This window comes from Hibiscus syriacus, unplaced genomic scaffold, assembly GCF_006381635.1.
Source record: "Hibiscus syriacus cultivar Baekdansim isolate YM2019G1 unplaced genomic scaffold, ASM638163v2 tig00116984_pilon, whole genome shotgun sequence".
NCBI lineage: Eukaryota > Viridiplantae > Streptophyta > Magnoliopsida > Malvales > Malvaceae > Hibiscus > Hibiscus syriacus.
The window spans coordinates 2,190,214-2,208,265 of record NW_024063507.1 but is presented as its reverse complement, the minus strand read 5'-3'; the positions used below and the strand labels follow the sequence as shown (position 1 = coordinate 2,208,265).

The following is an 18,052-nucleotide window of genomic DNA, read 5'->3' as shown; positions in this document are numbered from 1 at the left end:
AAAATAGGGTTTGATTTGATACTCCGGAGAAAAAGAAAGTTGCAAAAATTTCTGGCTTTTTGGTTGAAAGAGTATTATTTCATATAAGATGCAGAGTGCGCTTTATTTGTGTATTACATGTGAATATTTGAGGTTTGAGGTTGGTTATATTATATGATTGCAAATACGGGATGAATGTTTTATAGTTTGGTGAGGAAGAATCTCAACTATTTTTTTAAAAAAATTAAAACTTCTAATTTCCAGAGATAGTGTCAGAAACTCTATCTTTTAACCCTGAAACCGATCCATGTATTTAGAGTTTTTTTTCCTATCATAGGTAGGTTACCATGTGAGGGCTCATTATGAGAAGATTACTATAATAACTTACCTAAAATGAGTTGATTTATCACGTTATGATTGGATTATGTAATATTTAAAAGCTTTTTGGAATAATTTATAACAAATTATTCATAATTCATGTTTTGGAAAACATGTGAAGAATAACGAGTTGGAAAAGATTAAGGGGTTTTTTTAAGCAAGTAAAATTAGGATTTTCACTATGATATCTGCTCTAGTCTTAGATCTTTGGTGTTTAGAGTCATAAAGTTATTTAATTTTTTTTTTTGAATTAATCACTGGTATTCGATCTATTGATCGACTAATCCAGATCGGGTACTGCAGAGGCGAGGACGAGCTCTATTCACAAATGGCCAAGATTCGAACCCCTAACCTTCTTAAGAGACCTAGTGCCGCATCCAACTATAATAACAAGTTTTTGGTTAAAGTTTTTTTATTATTTAGAATCAAATCAAGTCAAATCTCATTTCAAAAGATAATTTTTTTATAATATTTGAAATAAAATCTTATTTGAAAGAGATCAAACTTATTTTAGTAGTTGACTCTGTAAATTTTTACCAAATTTAACTTGATTTTCATGGGATACATCAAACATGGGAAATTTGTATTTTGCTTGCATGTTTTAGAAACTTTTATTAATAGGGGCCCCAAGAAGTTGGCATGGTTACCTTGGAAATAAACAACAAGTCTTCGGGAGTAATAATTCCTGGGTCAAATAGAAACTTTTGCAAATAATTCATTGAGATGGACGTGCCTTCCATTTCTTTGAACCCTGTGGCATGTTAGGTCCTTTTGCAAAATTGGTGTAAAGTCTTATTTTTCTAGTTCATAGAGATTTTCAGACCAAAAGTCACAATCCTACATTAAATCACATGCAACTGACTTGTGCTGTTCTTCCTCTTAATCATCTTTGTGCTCCTTTTTGGAATTCTTGAGTTTAAAGAGATATAAATATACGGAGGTTCCGCAGACACCTGATGCAGCTATAAATTGATCTCGGTTCATCAGGCAGCGCATCAAGTTCTTGAATCTCATTTTCCACTTCTTTCTGCAAATTTTAGCAAATGAATTTAATCTTCTTGGCAAGCTATTTTTTTTTTTTTTGGAATAAGTAATCTTCTTGGCAAGCTAACTAAATGGGAAAAGGGAAATGGGAACTTTGGGTCTAAGTAAACTCACATTAGCAATGAATTTAAATCCAGTCTTGATCTGTCCTTTATATGTATCATCTTCAAGCACTACATTGTATTGGAGCTGGTCTCACTTCTATAAATCCTGTGTCGGTCCCCTCGGTAATAATTCCACCAAGGTGAATTCTGGAGGTAAAATATATTCGGGTTAGTTTAAATGCGAATTCAGGTATCAAGGCAATGAGAAAGGAGGTAAGAAAAAAAACATATCATGGAGAGAAAGAAAATAGATTACTTGGTTTCACCAACAAATCCATTGTCTTCGAAGAATTCCTTGTCCATGATCTTGAATTTGACATAAGTCAACTTTTCCCATTCGGATTGCGGAAAATTGAACTTGAATTTCTCATTCAACAGTACTTTCTTATGTTTTCCTGAATCACAAAACAATCGTCACGTTTCAAGAGACCCCGGAAGGACAAAATTAGTAGTTACAGGTCATCAATAGACCTAACTAAAAAGTAGAAAGCGAACCCGGTACGTTTTGCTTCTGTATTCTTTAGTTCCGCACTGTAATATAACATAGTAGGCAGGTCTTCCTATGACCAAACTGTTAAAAGTTAGAACAAAAAGCTGTTGAGAAAAACATGATAAAACAGGACATATTTACGATGCACAGATAGGGGGAGAGATATACCAAGAAGATTAGTGTGTCTAATATCCTCAGCATTTACGACAAGAACTTCAAGGATTCCTACTTTCATGAGTGAGATAATCTGGAGATAGAACAGGGGCAAACTTAGTTCTGTAATTAAGGGAGCAAGACCGCAATAGAGTGATTAATATGAAGGATTTATATGTGAAAAGGTTGAAAAAAGTTAATGCAATCAGTTTTAAAAGTTCATTTAATAACACATTTACTTTGATTTTAAAGTGCCAATTGGAGTAACTTCTAGCCATAAATTCGACACTTCAAACTCCCAAGAAGAACCCAATATTACTGCATGGAAAATGTTTTTGTATACTGAAACTGGAACAGTTCTCATCAATAGTAGCTTATTTTTATATCCAACAAGGTCTTGCAACTGCCAAGATAGATCGAGGCTTAGTCTAAAGCTTAGTCTTCATTTAGTATGATGTTTTTTCTTCTAGAGAGATAGAAACAGAGCTGTACCGCGTTTAAACTAAAGCATGTTTTTTCTAAATCCAATTCTGTTTTACTTAGATTCCAGGAACAACATATTAAACAATCTATAAAATCCTTACTTTTCAAAAAAAAAAAACCATATTAAACAATCTATAGATTCTTGCAGAAAAATAATGTCTGAACTCGTGCACAATTGAACATTTCATTATAACTGGCGAAGGAGCTTAACAAACTACAAAATTAAGGAAAATAAATCCTGTCTCCAACTCGGTTAAAGCTTCAGGAACATGAAACATTCCGAATCATAAATGAAATGAGAGATAAACAATATTAGTAGTATACCAGAAAGATCTTGGATTCCAAAAAGAAAAGACCTCATGTTTTACAAAATTACAAATTTATAATTCAACGCAACACAAAATGAATTGCATACAGAGGAAGAGTATCAATTGCTTTAACTACTGGCTACTCATAAAATCAATTGATATAATGTAAAGAAGACAAACAACTGAGGCATCCAACCTTTCTCTCTAGGCATTCTCATCCACCAATCTTCTCATCATCTCTACATCTTCCCTTCTACCTTCATCTGCATATAGGTCTGATAAAATCATGTAACAGTGAGTACAATTTTGAGGGTCCAATGTAGCAAGCTGTTCAACAACAAGCTCTACAATCTCAATTTTCCCAGGTGTTAATCTACAACCAGCAAGAAGAGCTCCCCAGATTCTTTTATCTGGTTCCATTGGCATTTTCTTCACAAAGTCTAGGGCTTGCTCAATATTACCCTGGCGACTGAGCAAATCCACCATGCATGCATAGTGCCCAAGTTTAGGGGTAACATTATACTTCTCTTTCATGGAATGAACCAGTTCCAACCCTCATATTCTAGCCCAAAATGACTACAAGCAGATAAAACTGAAAGAAAAGTAATTTCATTGGGCTTTATCCCACAATCTAACATATTTGAGAATGTATCAAGAGCCTCAACTCCATAACCATTTAAAACATATCCATTAATCATTGAACTCCAACAAATGAGATCTTTGAAGGGAACTTCGTCAAAAAGAGCCGTCCCTGCTTGACCCTTCCGAATCTGCAGTAGAAATCTATCGAGGCTGATGACAAATAAACATTCCTCGAGTAACCAACTTTTCCTATGAACGCATGGATGCTATCTCCAAGTTCATTAGATGCTTCTTGGGATGACATCAAAGAACACATTTGCAATAGACTATTAAACTGAAGCAATCGGGTTTCATGTTCATAAATAACATCTGTGTAAATGTATCCACAGCATTAAGAGGTAACATGCATTGGGTGTAAGCTGAGATCATTGCATTCGAAGCAATGAAATCTTTACAGCCAATTTGATCGAATACACTCCTAGCTGAACCTACCATGTCAAACTTAGCATACATCTGCAGAAGTGCAGTTGCAAAGGAAACAAAATCCAAGAAGCCATTTTCAGAATGTAACAATGAAATGCTGATCCAATTTTACTCCCTCCAGATTGTAGCAATGCCATTATCATATCCTGGACAACAAATTCATCTGGCGCAAAGAAAGACAACAGCCGCATCTTTGAAAAAACATTACTTGCTTCTATACAACGTTCATTCTCGATATAACCACGGATCACAATCCTCCAAGAAACCAAGTCCTTCTTCAACATCCCATCAAAAACATGAATTCCAGTCTCAAGACTCCTACACTTTGCATACATATCAACCAATGAATTATGAACACTAACAACACGATAAAACATTCTTAGTATAATAAAACCGTGCATTTCTCTGCCCGATTGTAGAGCGCCAATGTTAGCACAGGCAGGCAGAATGCTGATAATAATATGATTAACTTTCAGCCCAAAATCTGCGTTCTCTAAACAACTCAAGAGCTTACTGATAGTCCTTATTCTTAACACAGGCAGCAACCATAGCACTCCATAACACGACATCCTTATCGGGTATTTGATGAAACAAACTCCAACAAGTTTCCATATCATAAACGGAATAAGACCCTGGGCTCTGATATAAACCCCATTCTCACCACCATTACATGAACCATCATTACTGGAGCATCCCAATTCAGAGCATCGAAGGCTTTTATTAAGCTTAAAATTGTAACATAGTTTGTCCTTTGATTACTCATCAGCAATAGCATTCTCTTGAACAAGCAAATGGCTTCCTCTGGCTGGCCTTGCCTTACCAACTTAGATAACTTGGATGTCCATGAAACCAATACATAATCATTTTTATCGCAACCGTCTTTCTGGTGGGCTTGAGCATCCCAATTCAGAGCATCGAAGGCTTTATTAAGCTTAAAATTGTAACATAGTTTGTCCTTTGATTACTCATCAGCAATAGCATTCTCTTGAACAAGCAAATGGCTTCCTCTGGCTGGCCTTGCCTTACCAACTTAGATAACTTGGATGTCCATGAAACCATACATAATCTTTTTATCGCAACCGTCTTTCTGGTGGGCTTCGACTTAAGTAAACGGGTTAGAGTCGCCACCGATCATTTATTTTAAGAACAAAATGGGTTGATCGGATACCTCCATTCTTACCTGATCTGCTTTTACCAAAGATATGTTGGATTCGAGAGTCGATTACAATCAAATAATGATTAGCACCCTTGAACTGCCCTTTCGGTACTAATCTAATTTCCAATTTCTTAATTAAGAAATTTGCAAGTTAAATTGAAAGTAAAATTTGATCCAAATTACTTACCCTAATCGATTTAAAAAATACCCTTAAATGGTCAAAAAGATGTTAGATTGGTAAAGTAAAATGCTGAATTAAATGAAATAAACGGTAAAGAAAAAATGGTAATTGTGAAATTAATATAAACAATTACTGAAAAAAAACTAAATTTAAAAGGACAATAAAAATAAAAACAAAAAGGAAAATAGGGACAAAACCGAATTAAATAGGAAGGAAAAATAAAATAAAATGGCTTATTAAAAAAGACATAAATGAAATAATATAAAAAAACCAAAAAATGTTAGCTAAATAAAAAGAAAAAGAAATGAAATGAAAGAAATAAAAAAAAAAATTAAAACGTGAATTAAATAAAGAAAGGATTAAATTAAAGAAAAGAAAAATGTGATGAATTTAAAAGAAACGAAGTTAAAATTAATTAAAAGTGCAGAAAGAACTTATAAATAATACATGGACTATGGTCGCAATTAACCCTAATCCAAACAAAAACCGAGGATCTCCTAAGATTCGGTCGGGTTATTAGTCCAATGGTCTAGTATAAAACTCAAATATTAACAAAGCAATTTCATTTTCCTCTTCTCTCAAAAATCGATCAAAACGAAATTTCCATTTTCTCTCCTTGTTCATTGTGTTCTTCAGCAAATGAAGAATACGAGCCCCAAACCCAGTTTCCGATCGGCCACCGCCGAGCTGGCCGCCGTTCATCGGTGATGATACCCAAAAAAAAACCATCTTTCCAAAGCTCTTCATATCTTTTCTTCAAAAATCACATTTGTTTTAAAAACAATCCTCGGGGAGGGCTAGATCTGAAAAAGATCTTTCGAATGCCCCCTCTGATCATCAACATCCCTCTTTTTTTGGGTTTTTTGAGTCAAAATCAAAAAGCAAAAGAATAAAAGAATACCCACATGCAATCGTACCACCGAGAAAAGCAAAAAAGCTACCTTTTTATTGCGTTTTCGAGAGTTTACAAGTCTTTTTTTTTGCTTCGATCTTATGGTTTTTCGTGATTGTCTTGTGTTTCTAACCTATTTTTGCAGGGATTTATAGCATCAAAAGGTCCCCTTTTTCGTTCATCCAAGAGTTTACATTTGACTGAAATGCTATTTGTTTGTTGTTGGTTGTTTGTTGTTTGTTGATTAGTCCTATGTGGACTGAAAATCCAGGGGTGGCGTTGATAGATGCAGTTGTGTGATTTGGGGTTGTTAGAAACCCTAAAATTAAACTCTATTGGGGACTGTTGGATCTCATCTTGATCCAACGGTGGAGATGTTGGCGGCTGTTGATATCTTAGGGTTAGAAAACCTTAATCTGCACTGGATCGGTTTGGGTCGGGTCCGAATTGGATCGGGCTTGAACCAGGTTATGGTTGAGTCACTGATCCAGGCTTGTTTGCTGGGTCAGGCTTGCAGGCTCGGTTGGGCTTCCTTTATGGGTCGATGCTGGACTCTCTGAACTTGGACCAAATAAAAAAGAAAATAAAAAAAAAAAGAAAAAAGAAAATAATAAACCATAATAAATAATACATATAATATAATACCATAATATCATATATATATATATATATACAATATAATATATAATATACATATAAATATAAATATTTTCAAAAACTATATAATATATATGTTTTCAAAATGTTTTCAAAAACTATATATTATATATATTTTCAAAATGTTTTCCAAAACTATATATTATATGTATTTTCAAAACGTTTTCAAAACTATAATATATTTTCCAAAATGTTTTTAAAATTATATAATATATATTCGAAAACCGCTTTTTTTTAAAACAGTATAATTATATGTTTCAAAAAAACCGTTTTCTAAAAACTATATAATATATATTTTCAAAAAATATTTTCAAAAATTATACTATATTAACACACACACACACACATATATATATATATATATATATATATATATATATATATATATATATATATATATATATATATATAAACTCTGGACGAAAATAAGTGTCTACACCTGCCCCTCTTTGTCTTTTTTCGTGTAACGAAAAATAGGACAAAGATAAAAGAACAAAAATTTTCGCTCGGTATGAAAGGGTTTCTAAGTCTAATATCCTCCCTTGTGGAGTTGAAAAGTGACTCTGAATACAATTAGGAATAATTCCCTGTTAAATTGAGTTGTGGATGACTTCTCCTTCGCGAAGTTGAGTCGGTCTTGAAATGATATTCATGAAATCGAAATCGTAGTTCAGAAGTTGAATCGGAAGATGGCTTCTTGCGGCCAAATCGTAATCAACCTTGGTCTTTTCCTTGATTTAAAGACCTTGGTTTGAAAATTTGAATGGAAAGTAGTTCCTGGACACTACCATGTAGTTGATAGGCCCTCGAGATGATTGGAATCGAACTTGAAAGTTTTTGTTGAGAGATATCTTTTCTCGACTTAAGCTATGTTGTACTATGCTAAGAGATTGCCCCAGATCTTCTTCTTGACTTAAAGACCTCGGCTTAAACTTTAATCGGAAAGTAGTTCCTCGCTGTCATCGAGCTGAATGAAATCGAACTCGAAGGTTTTTGTTGACAGATAACTCTTCTCGCCTTGAATTATGCTGTAAATTTGATATGCCCTTGAGCTGAATGTAATCGAACTCAAAGGTTTTTGTTGACAGATAGCCCTTTTCACCTTGAGCTATGCTGTAAATTTGATATGCCCTTGAACTAAATGTAATCGAACTCGAAGGTTTTTTGTTGACACATAACCCTTCTCGCCTTGAGCTATGTTGTAAATTTGATATGCCCTTGAGCTGAATGGAATCGAACTCGAAGGTTGCTGTTGACAGATAGCCATTCTCGCCTTGAACTATACTGTAATAGGCTGGGAGATAACCCCCTATGGTTGCATATGACTCATTTGTTGTGAAACTAAATCTATCCATTTGGGCACGATATCCTTCATCGTGAAGTTGAAATTGTGGATGGCTCCTTCGCTGTCAAGTTGAGCTTTAAATTTGATGTCCTTCGTTGTAAAGTTTAAATACAAAATTGCATTGTTTTCGAGTTCAATATCTTTCGTTGTGAAGTTGAAATTGACTCTGAATGAAACTGGTTTTTCATAGTTATGTCACAGATGACTCATTCGTCGTAAAGTTGGGTCAATATTTTAGGTACGATATCCTTCGTCGTGAAATTGAAATTGTGGATGGCTCATTCGCTGTGAAGTTGAGCTTTGAGTTATATATCTTCCGTTGTGAAATTGAAATCCAATCTTGAGTTTTAGTGCTTCGCCAAATTGTTTTTGGTTTAGATCCCTCATTGTGTGAAGTTGAAATTCAATCTTGTATAAGTTGTGTCGTTTCGAGTTCGATATTTTTCGCATTGAAGTTGAAATCTAGCTCGAAATATGAATTGGAAAGTTATTTGTTGACAGACAGATTTTCTCAACTTAAGTTGTGCTGTAAATTTCCTCTAAATGAAGGATGACCACCCTTCGCGGGTCTAAGCTGATCATAATTCTTTAAATGACTCCCCTTCTAAGGAAAACCAAGTGGTATATTCTGTGAGCCAGATATCATCCTTCGTGGAGTTAAAATCTGGCTTGAAAATGTTAACTGGAAACTAGCCACTCGTCGTTGAGTTAAGCTGAACTAGATCCATTCTGAATTGGCTCTTGAACCCATCTAAAGTTGATTCTAGGATTTGTCGATCTTTTAATTGGTCAAATTGGTTGATTTGTATCTCCCTACCGCTGAGTTAAACAACCACCGTTGACTTTTTTGAATGTGTTTATGAATCGAGTATTTCGTCTTGAAGAAACTTGACTCTAAAGCTGCAAAAAAGTATGCTAAAAAATGGTAAATGTGATGCTCTTAAGTATGTCTAAGATGTAGCAACATGAATTAGTTCTTGTTTTATCTCCTAGATGAGCCTCATTTTTGTCTTGTCCTTGGAATCGACCATGCCCCATTTCTCGGGTTGTTGACAATGTCACAAGTTATATCTGATCACTCGGACTATTTGCTTTCAAGAATGTGCAATGCTCCATTATTCTGGTGCCTTATTCTTCTTCAATAGAGGCAAAATTAGTCTCATCAGCTTCAAGGACCTTTCACATTTGAGATTGTCCTGTTTAAAAATGTTTTTCTCATTTCTTTTATTATAGGGAAAAAAAAGAATATAAGAGTTTCATAAAACATTTCCCCTTAATTCAGGCTCACAATAGAATCAAATTATGAACATGAGTTCACAGAAAATCAAAGAATCAATAGAACTTTAATGTTTCAGAGTTATAGCTCTTTGAAAAAATATCCAAATTGATGAGTTGGCTTCAGGTTGGCTTCCTATTTCTTAAGGTTTTCGGCCACCAAAATATCATTTTTTCTCGGTCATGTTGAACATTACAACATGCCCCTTTTCTTTGGCTTGGTATTTTAATCGGGTGCAAACAAAATGACGCAACTAGCATAATCAATTACTAGACCTTCTATTTCGGTCCTCTGAAATCTTCCATTTGTTCAAGCTTCGTAGACTTCTCAAACAAAGGCAGTGCAGAAATATCGGTCTAAAAATGAAATTCCTGAGTACTCGTGTGAAATTGACTATAACAAGTGTTCATTAACTCCCTTAGTCCATCTTTACCGAAACTCCTTATTTAAATAATTTGTCATTGTCTGGCTAGCTGAATCTTATCCTAAAAGGGGCATTTAACCAATTGATCTAGAGGGATAGCTCAATATTATAATCACCTTTATCAGGCTAGCTGAATCTTATCCATAAAGCCAGGACGTTTAACCAATTGCTCTAGAGGGACAACTCAAGCTTTATTGTATATATATAATATTATAATCTGGGTATACGGATCCAATTTCTTAAGCTTGTCAAGAAGAACCTGTTATAGTCTAGGTGTTGTTGAAAGTAAGAAAATCTCATCTTTAGAGTTCAATTTCCAAACAATTGACCAAAAGTAGATTCACCTACTCGACTATTTCATCTGTTAAGATCATCATCATCATTGAACGTCCTCAACAAAAGTATAGTAATGTCATACACAAGAGATGCCCCATGTTGTCCGCTCCTATACATACCTAATACCAAGCTTCTTGTTCATTCCCTTATGAAATGAGAAGGCTATATCGGTCCCTGCTAGAGAAGGATATAGTGTTCGAGTTATCTTCTGGGGTAAACAAAGGGTCATTATTTTACCAATTTTAATTATGTCACTTTGTCAAATATCTATAACTCCGATCATTTTCAAAGTTTTTTAACTCAATTGATATCCAAAGAATTTCAAGTTGTAAATATGATTCAATGCTCAGCATAAATTCATTTAAATATCCTTATAAAAAGAAATATGAGAAAGTTCAAAAAATAAGTTACAAAAAGAAATATGAGAAAGTTCAAAAAGTAAATTCAAACAGGATGTTGCAAAATGGAATAAAGCCTCATTAGGATGCCCCATTGTTTCTATAATGTTGAGAGTCTAATTGGATTAGGGACTTCATCTGCACTTGCTCCCTATTTCTCAATCGTTTCACTTGTCAGGGCTCCTTTTGATGTACCCTCAGACGCACAAATTTTTTCTTCCTTCTAAGCAGCTTCTTGGGAAAATCCCACTTCCTTGTTATTCATCAGTTTTTCTTTCCTGGTTGGAAATTCGGCCCAAATTTAGATCTAAACCGATTTTCCTTGGTGGTGATAGTTTTGACCAGATCCTGAACGCATATTGCAGCTATGATTGGCGTACTATTCGTCAGGCCTTTTAAGCTACCCAAAACCCCTCTTGCCTTCAGAAAATCTGATATAAGTGTTTGAGGTGTCTTCAAGGTTGTATCTGCCCCATTCATTCTTAAATCCATGGGTCAGTCTTGGATTACATTCATGGAAGCCATTTTTCTTGGATTTCCTTTCGTTCTTCATAGGAATTGCTTGCATTAATCCCTGGTGAAGCAACAACTTTCGAGTTTTGAACCTTAATCCCTTTCTCTTATACCTTGCACCCATGAATTGCTTGCTCTAAAGGATCCTCAAGGTTGCTAGGAACCTTAATTGAACAATCTGGGGTTCCATTCTGGTTTATCCAAAGAATCTCCTTATAAGTCCACTTCTCATTCTGGGGCCACTGTGGCTGGACATATCCCGGTGTAACCAATCTGGTTGTGAACATTTTTTAACATAATTTTTCAAGCGAAAAGTGGAAGGGAGGGAATTGAAAACCTTGCACTCTCTTTTTCTTCTCATCTAATCCCCATGACGAGGGACTACTTGATAATGACTTTATAGATAAAACTTGATTGAATGATTGTAAATGGTTAGAATCTCTAATCATGAGAGATTGATTCTTCTTAGCTTTCTTGGTCAACATTTGGTCCTCTTGTATGCCCCTATTCTTTAAGGAAAGCTTTTCTCTCACAAGGGAAACTTTATCCTTCATTAGCTCTTCATTCATTGTTAACCCAGTGGAACCTTATACAACCACATTTGATATTTGGAGCTGGCCTGAAATATTAGGCTTCTTAACATGTCCTCAATTTTCAGTTTCAACACTAGCACTCATAGTCTCATCCAAAACGGGATCCACTAGTGGCTTCTCTCCATGGAACACAACATTTAACATGTCCATTAATTTGGTCATTTATTCTCTTGATTCATTTTGAAACCTTTTTTCTTGATCAAACATCTCCTGTTGGGTCTTTACGAGTTGCTCTTGAATTTTCTCAATCTTACCAACATGCGCTAGTATTTTATTCATCGCTTTGGATCTTTCTACAGACAAGCTTCAGGTAACTTCAATTTGCTTTCGAAGCTTCTCTTTTAATTTTCTTTTCTTTGAACGGGTGTTATGAGGATGAGGTGTGTCCAATGCTTGTGGTGGAATGTCCAGTGTTTGTTCCTTTTTTAATGAAACATTTTTTGTTATTTAATATGAATGTAAAGAAATGAAAATAACAAATGCAAAATATGCATGATACATGAAATATTCGAGGCATTGATCCAAAAACACGTATGTTATTATAAATTATCTTTATTGGGACAAAAGTGTTATTTCTTAAGAGACAAAAAAACCCCTGACAGCTTCTACCAGGTTGACTACTATTCCACCTTCGTTTGTCACTGGTTGAATACCCTGTCGGCCACTCCGACTTCTCTGGCTAAACCGTGCAAGTATAAAGTTATTTTTTGTACTTGTTCCAAGAAGTCTCGAATGACTGCATCTCTGGCTTTCACTCTCTGCTGAGTTTGCTCCCTAACGGAAACGTCATTGGAGCCCTCCATTGATAGGAACTATCTGAAGTTCATTTGCTTATTTCTTGAATTCGCCAACAATGACCTCCATTTTCAGCTATCGCTTTGACATATTGTTCTTGTTGTCTTTGAAGGGACTCTCCAAGTCAGCAACCATTTTCTCGTCTTGCCCCTGCAACCTTTGCCAACCCATTTTTGAAAAGTTAACTTTTGATGTACTTGATTGTGGGCACCATGTCTTCTTGATTGAATGTGACACATATCTGCCTTGCAGAATGTCTCCCTTTTCTTTCTGAGATTTTTTAGACCATAGTCATACCTCGGTGTTTTTCACCTCTTGTGTTATAACCCCTTTGTCTATTAATACAAATTATTTATGTTTAACGAACATGTTTTTTTGTGGATCAACACCTCTTTTGAATGATATAATTGATAAAAATAAAATGAAAGAGAACAAAAATGAAAGGATGTTAGTGAGGTAAGGATAATAATCAAAACAATAAGGAAAATAAAAAGTCCTATTCCACATGATATCTACCCCACATGCTTATTATTCCTACCCGGGCATGATCTCTATCCCGCATATTAATTTTGAACAAGTCCTAGCCACATATCTTTCTAGTTCACATGCTTTGAATAAAAAGTAAAGCAAGAAATAATTCAAGCATCCTAGGTTTTGAATAGAGTTTCGGTGTGGGCTCTAATTCCTGCAGTCTCCCGGTTTAGGTTCTAAAGAAAGGTACCCGAGTTCTCCTTGCTGGTACCCCTTAGGCTTGCCAGACCCTTAGTCCTAAGCCCATTACAAGCTTATATGGACTAAGTTAAACTCGAGAGGATACATTCCATTATGTTTGCACGGAGAATAAATTCACACGAAGACATAAGGTATATGAATCTCGAAGGTTACTTGCTAGGCCCGTAAGGAGAATAAATTCTTACAAAGGAGTCGCTTTCACCCCTACGTAAAAAGGGTTCGGAGCTCAGGTATAGAGCCTTAGATGAAAAAAAGTTTAATAAGATGAAACCATCAACAAAAACGTCAGTACAACTATTTATTTGAAAAGATAATCAAAGGTAAGTAATAAGGATCAAAAAAATTAACTTAAAATTTAAACTTACACTTTTCACTTAAGAAGACAACTGGAAATTAACTTTAGATTGGTCAAAAGAATACCCTGATCGATTTAAAAGAATACCCTTAAAAAGGTCAAAAAGATGTTAGATTGGTAAAGTAAAATGCTGAATCAAAATGAAATAACGGTAAAGAAAAAATGTTAATTGTGAAATTAAATATAAACAATTTACCCTGATCGATTTAAAAGATACCCTTAAAAGGTCAAAAAGATGTTAGATTGGTAAAGTAAAATGCTGAATCAAAATGAATAACGGTAAGAAAAAATGTTAATTGTGAAATTAAATATAAACAATTACTGAAAAATAAAAAAAATAATTTAAAAGGAAATAATAAAATAAAAACAAAAAGGGAAAAATAGGGATAAAACGAATTAAAAAGGAAGGAAAAAATAAAAAAAAAATGGCTAAATTAAAAAAGACATAAATGAAATAATATAAAAAACCAAAAAAAATGTTAGCTAAATTAAAAATAAAAAAGAAATGAAAAATAAAATAAAATAAAATGAAAAAATAAAAACAATTAAATTAAAACGTGAATTAAATAAAGAAAGATTAAATAAAAGAAAGAGAAAAAAAGTGATGAATTTAAAAGAAAAACGAAGTTAAAATTAAATTAAAAGCGCAGAAAATGACTTATAAATAATATAGGGACCATGGCTGCAATTAACCCTAACCCAAACAAAAAAACGTGGGATTGGGTTTTCAGGCTAGCGGGTCCAGTATAAAACTCAAAAATCAACAAACCAATTTCCTTTTCCCTACTCTCTAAAAAATCTATCAAAATGAAATTTTCATTTTCTCTCCCTTGTTAATCGTGTTCTTCAGCAAATGAAGAACACGAGCCCCAAACCCATTTTCAGTCAGCCACTACCTCGCTGGCCGCCATTCATCGGTGGTGATACAAGAAAAACATTTTTCGAAAGCTCTTCATATCATTTCTTCAAAAATCACATTTGTTTTCAAAAACAAGCCTTGGGGAGGGCTAGATCTGAAAAAGATTTTTCGAATGCCTCCCTCCGATCATCGGCCTCCCTCATTTTTTTGGGTTTTTTTTAGTTAAAATCAAAAATAAAATAAAAAAAGAATACCCATGCAATCGTACCACCGAGAAAGGCAAAAAAACTACCTTTTTATTGCGTTTTTAAGAGTTTACAAGCCCTTTTTTTTGCTTCGATCTTCTGGTTTTTCGTATTTTTCTTGTGTTTCTAACCTAATTTTGCAGGGATTTATAGATCAAAAAGTCCTCTTTTTCGTTCATCCTAGAGTTTACATTTGACTGAAATGCTATTTGTTTGTTGACGAGTTCTATGTGGACTGAATAGTTCCATTTTTCTTGGTGTTGTTGGAGATGGGTCAAAAATCTCGGGGGTGGCGTGCTAGATGTGGTTGTGTGATTTGGGGTTGTTAGAAACCCTAAAACTAAACTCTATTAGAGATCGTTGGATCTCATCTTGATCCAACGGTGAAGATATTCGCGGCTATTGATACCTTAGGGTTAGAAAACCCTAATATGTACTAGACCGATTCAGGTCGGGTCTGGATTGGATCGGGCTTGAATCTGGTTGTGGCTTGGTTGTTGATCCAGGCCTGTTTGCTGGGTCAGGCTTGCAGGCTGGGTCAGGCTTGCAGGCTCGGTTGGACTTCCTTTCTAGGCCGATGTTGAACACCCTGAACCTGAACAAAATAAAAAGGAAATAAAAAAAAATAATAAATAATAAACCATAATAAATAATATATATAATATAATACCATAATATAATATATGTACAATATAATATATAATATACATATACATATAAATATTTTCAAAACTATATAATATATTTCAAAAACTATATAATATATATGTTTTCAAAAACTATATATTATATATGTTTTCAAAATGTTTACAAAAACTATATTATATATATTTTCAAAATGTTTTCAAAAATTATATATTGTATATATTTTCAAAACGTTTTCAAAACTATAATATATATTTTACAAAATATTTTCAAAATTATAATATTATTTTGAAAACCGATTTTTTTTTAAATATATATATATATTATATGTTTTCAAAAAACCGTTTTCAAAAAACTATAATATATTTTTAAAAAATATTTTTGAACACATATATATATATATATATATATATATATAAACTCCGATCGAAAATTAGTCTATAATTTTCAGCATAAGAAACTGTGTCCTCGTGATCTGAATCCCTATGGAATAAAGCTGCGGTGAGTCTCGCTGGATATTTTCTAATTTCTCTGGGTAATTTTCTGTGCACTGCGAGACTGAAAAATGCAAACGAAAGTGATTAAACGACGATATAATTTGCTATAACAGTATGCTTTTGCTTATGGCCCGGAAAAGAGAAGATTTATACTTACTAAAAGAGGGAAGCCAAAAGCCTATTCATTCACCGAAGGCCTCGACTTACGTCGGCATATAGATTAGGCCCAAATGAAATTTGAGTTACTTGCTTGGGTCTATCCATTTTGTTCGTAATAGTCCCTTCCTCTCTTTGTGCTAAGGAAGTTTCCCTAAAATTACGTTATCTAAATCCCACCCCAACGGAAGATTACCGAGTACTCTTTTAATTTGGAAATAAAATTGCTGGTTTCTTAATTCATTCACCTTTTAAGTTTTATATACCTTTCCGTCGATCTCCAATTATTGAAGCTCCTAACCCGATCCGATAATCCCAGGTCAGCATCTTCTCCCTCCTTTTTTTATATTTTTCTTGTTGCGTCAATTTCTTTGATTGAATTTTCCATTTGCAGCACTTTCTTTATCCTTTTTTGCTTTTGCCTGATTTCATATGATTATCTTAGCTAAATTGATTGTTTTCGTTTCATTAAGTGATTGATCTCATTTTTCGGTAGTTGGCGCGTATAATTTTCGTTGAAGAATAAGATTCTGGAAACTTTATTTGATTGCGGGCATTAGCATGGGATTTGGCTCTCATACAATCCACTTTTGAAACTAAAAACATCATTATTAGCTTATAATCTTGTTTGTTTATTTGAAAAATTATCTAATTGCAATTTGGAGAACTCTTATGTGAAATTGTCTGGTCTGTTTAGTCTTTTTATGAATTGTAGACTGTAAGACAAAGCAAGGATTCCCATTAAAATGGAGAACTTGGAAGAAGGATCAGAAGGAATCAGTCAAATGGAACAGGTTTGCTGCTAGTATTGGATCCCAATTCATCAAGAAGGTGTTGGAGCAGATGCGGGAGCTTCCGCCTCGCAGCTTGCTGAGAAGGTATCGGTTTTGAAGTGTTGGGGAAAAAACTTTACTTGATGGGAGGCGTCGATGGTCTGAAGATGCTACGATGAGACCTACTGTTATGATGCTTCGAACAACTCTGGAGAAGCTAATCCCTTGTCAACTGCGAGGTAATAACTTTCTTCTCTACTTCTTGAAGAAGTTAAGTTTGCCCGGTTGTTATGCACATCAACTCCCTCACCTTTCGTGTGAAAAGGTGAAATGCAAATGCTTATTTGTATGTGTGTATTTGGATTTGTACATTCCAGAACGATCTGTTTTTGCTTGCCTGTTATGGATACTTTACCCTACCTTTCCTTTAGATAAATTTAAAGTGATCTTGGGTGTTTGTGTCAGATGCTTCTCTCTTGTGAAGTTCTCGATCAGAAAATATACAATTGGTGGATTGGGTTTAAACTCGAGCGTTCCACATACTTGGGACACTTTGATCCTTGCACAAACATTGGAGTTCTCACTATGATGGAAACATTATTCCTGAAATCGAAGATTCTTTGTGTTGGGTGAGAAGATCTATATTCGCTGTGGCAGATCCGCTGTAACCAGCCATGTATATGCAGTAGTTTTGACCATCGAGTGGCACTTGGCAGCATGCAGATGCTGACATGGTGTCGGGCTGGCAAGGGCCTGCAGTTGTCGTAGACGAGATCCTTTGTCCTGGATGAGAGTTCTGGAACTAGGTTAATGATGTGGGATAAGGATCTTAGGGAGTGGGTTGCCATAGGGAGCTTTCGCCCCTACTTACGAGACCACCCTGTAAGCTCGTTGCTGTCGGAAAAGAATCTACGTGATAGGGAAGGGACGTAGCACTGTAGTTGTGATGTCAGCAATGCAGGGAACGGAGGAGGATGATGGTGAGTTCTTCGATACCTAACTGACTTCAAATGATGAGATAATTTGTTGTAAATGTTTGGCTATCTGAATTATTTGATTTGTTGAAAGTCTATTGTTTGTAATATTCAACAAGTTACTGACCTCAGAAATGAAATATCATGACTTCTGTAAGTTAAACATGTATTATCATTCACAAGACGTTATAGTTTCTCGAACAGTTGAAGGATCATGTATCTGTTAGTTGAATCAATCATGTATCT

At 34.6% G+C, this 18,052-nt stretch overlaps 1 protein-coding gene and 2 pseudogenes across 1 annotated transcript; 1 reads left to right on the top strand and 2 right to left on the bottom strand.

Moving 5' to 3' along the window:
* Positions 1–1,273: 1,273 nt before the first annotated feature.
* On the bottom strand, positions 1,274–2,230 carry LOC120192996 (annotated as a pseudogene).
* A 1,239-nt stretch (positions 2,231–3,469) lies between these two features.
* LOC120192995 (pentatricopeptide repeat-containing protein DOT4, chloroplastic-like) lies at positions 3,470–6,043 on the bottom strand. The gene is made up of 4 exons (XM_039195639.1): positions 5,895–6,043; positions 4,033–4,688; positions 3,766–3,890; positions 3,470–3,709 (listed from the first exon to the last, which is right to left on the bottom strand). The coding sequence occupies exons 1-4, from the start codon at positions 6,041–6,043 to the stop codon at positions 3,470–3,472; spliced, it is 1,170 nt and encodes a 389-aa protein (XP_039051570.1).
* A 10,896-nt stretch (positions 6,044–16,939) lies between these two features.
* Positions 16,940–17,880, top strand: LOC120193045 (annotated as a pseudogene).
* Positions 17,881–18,052: the final 172 nt, after the last annotated feature.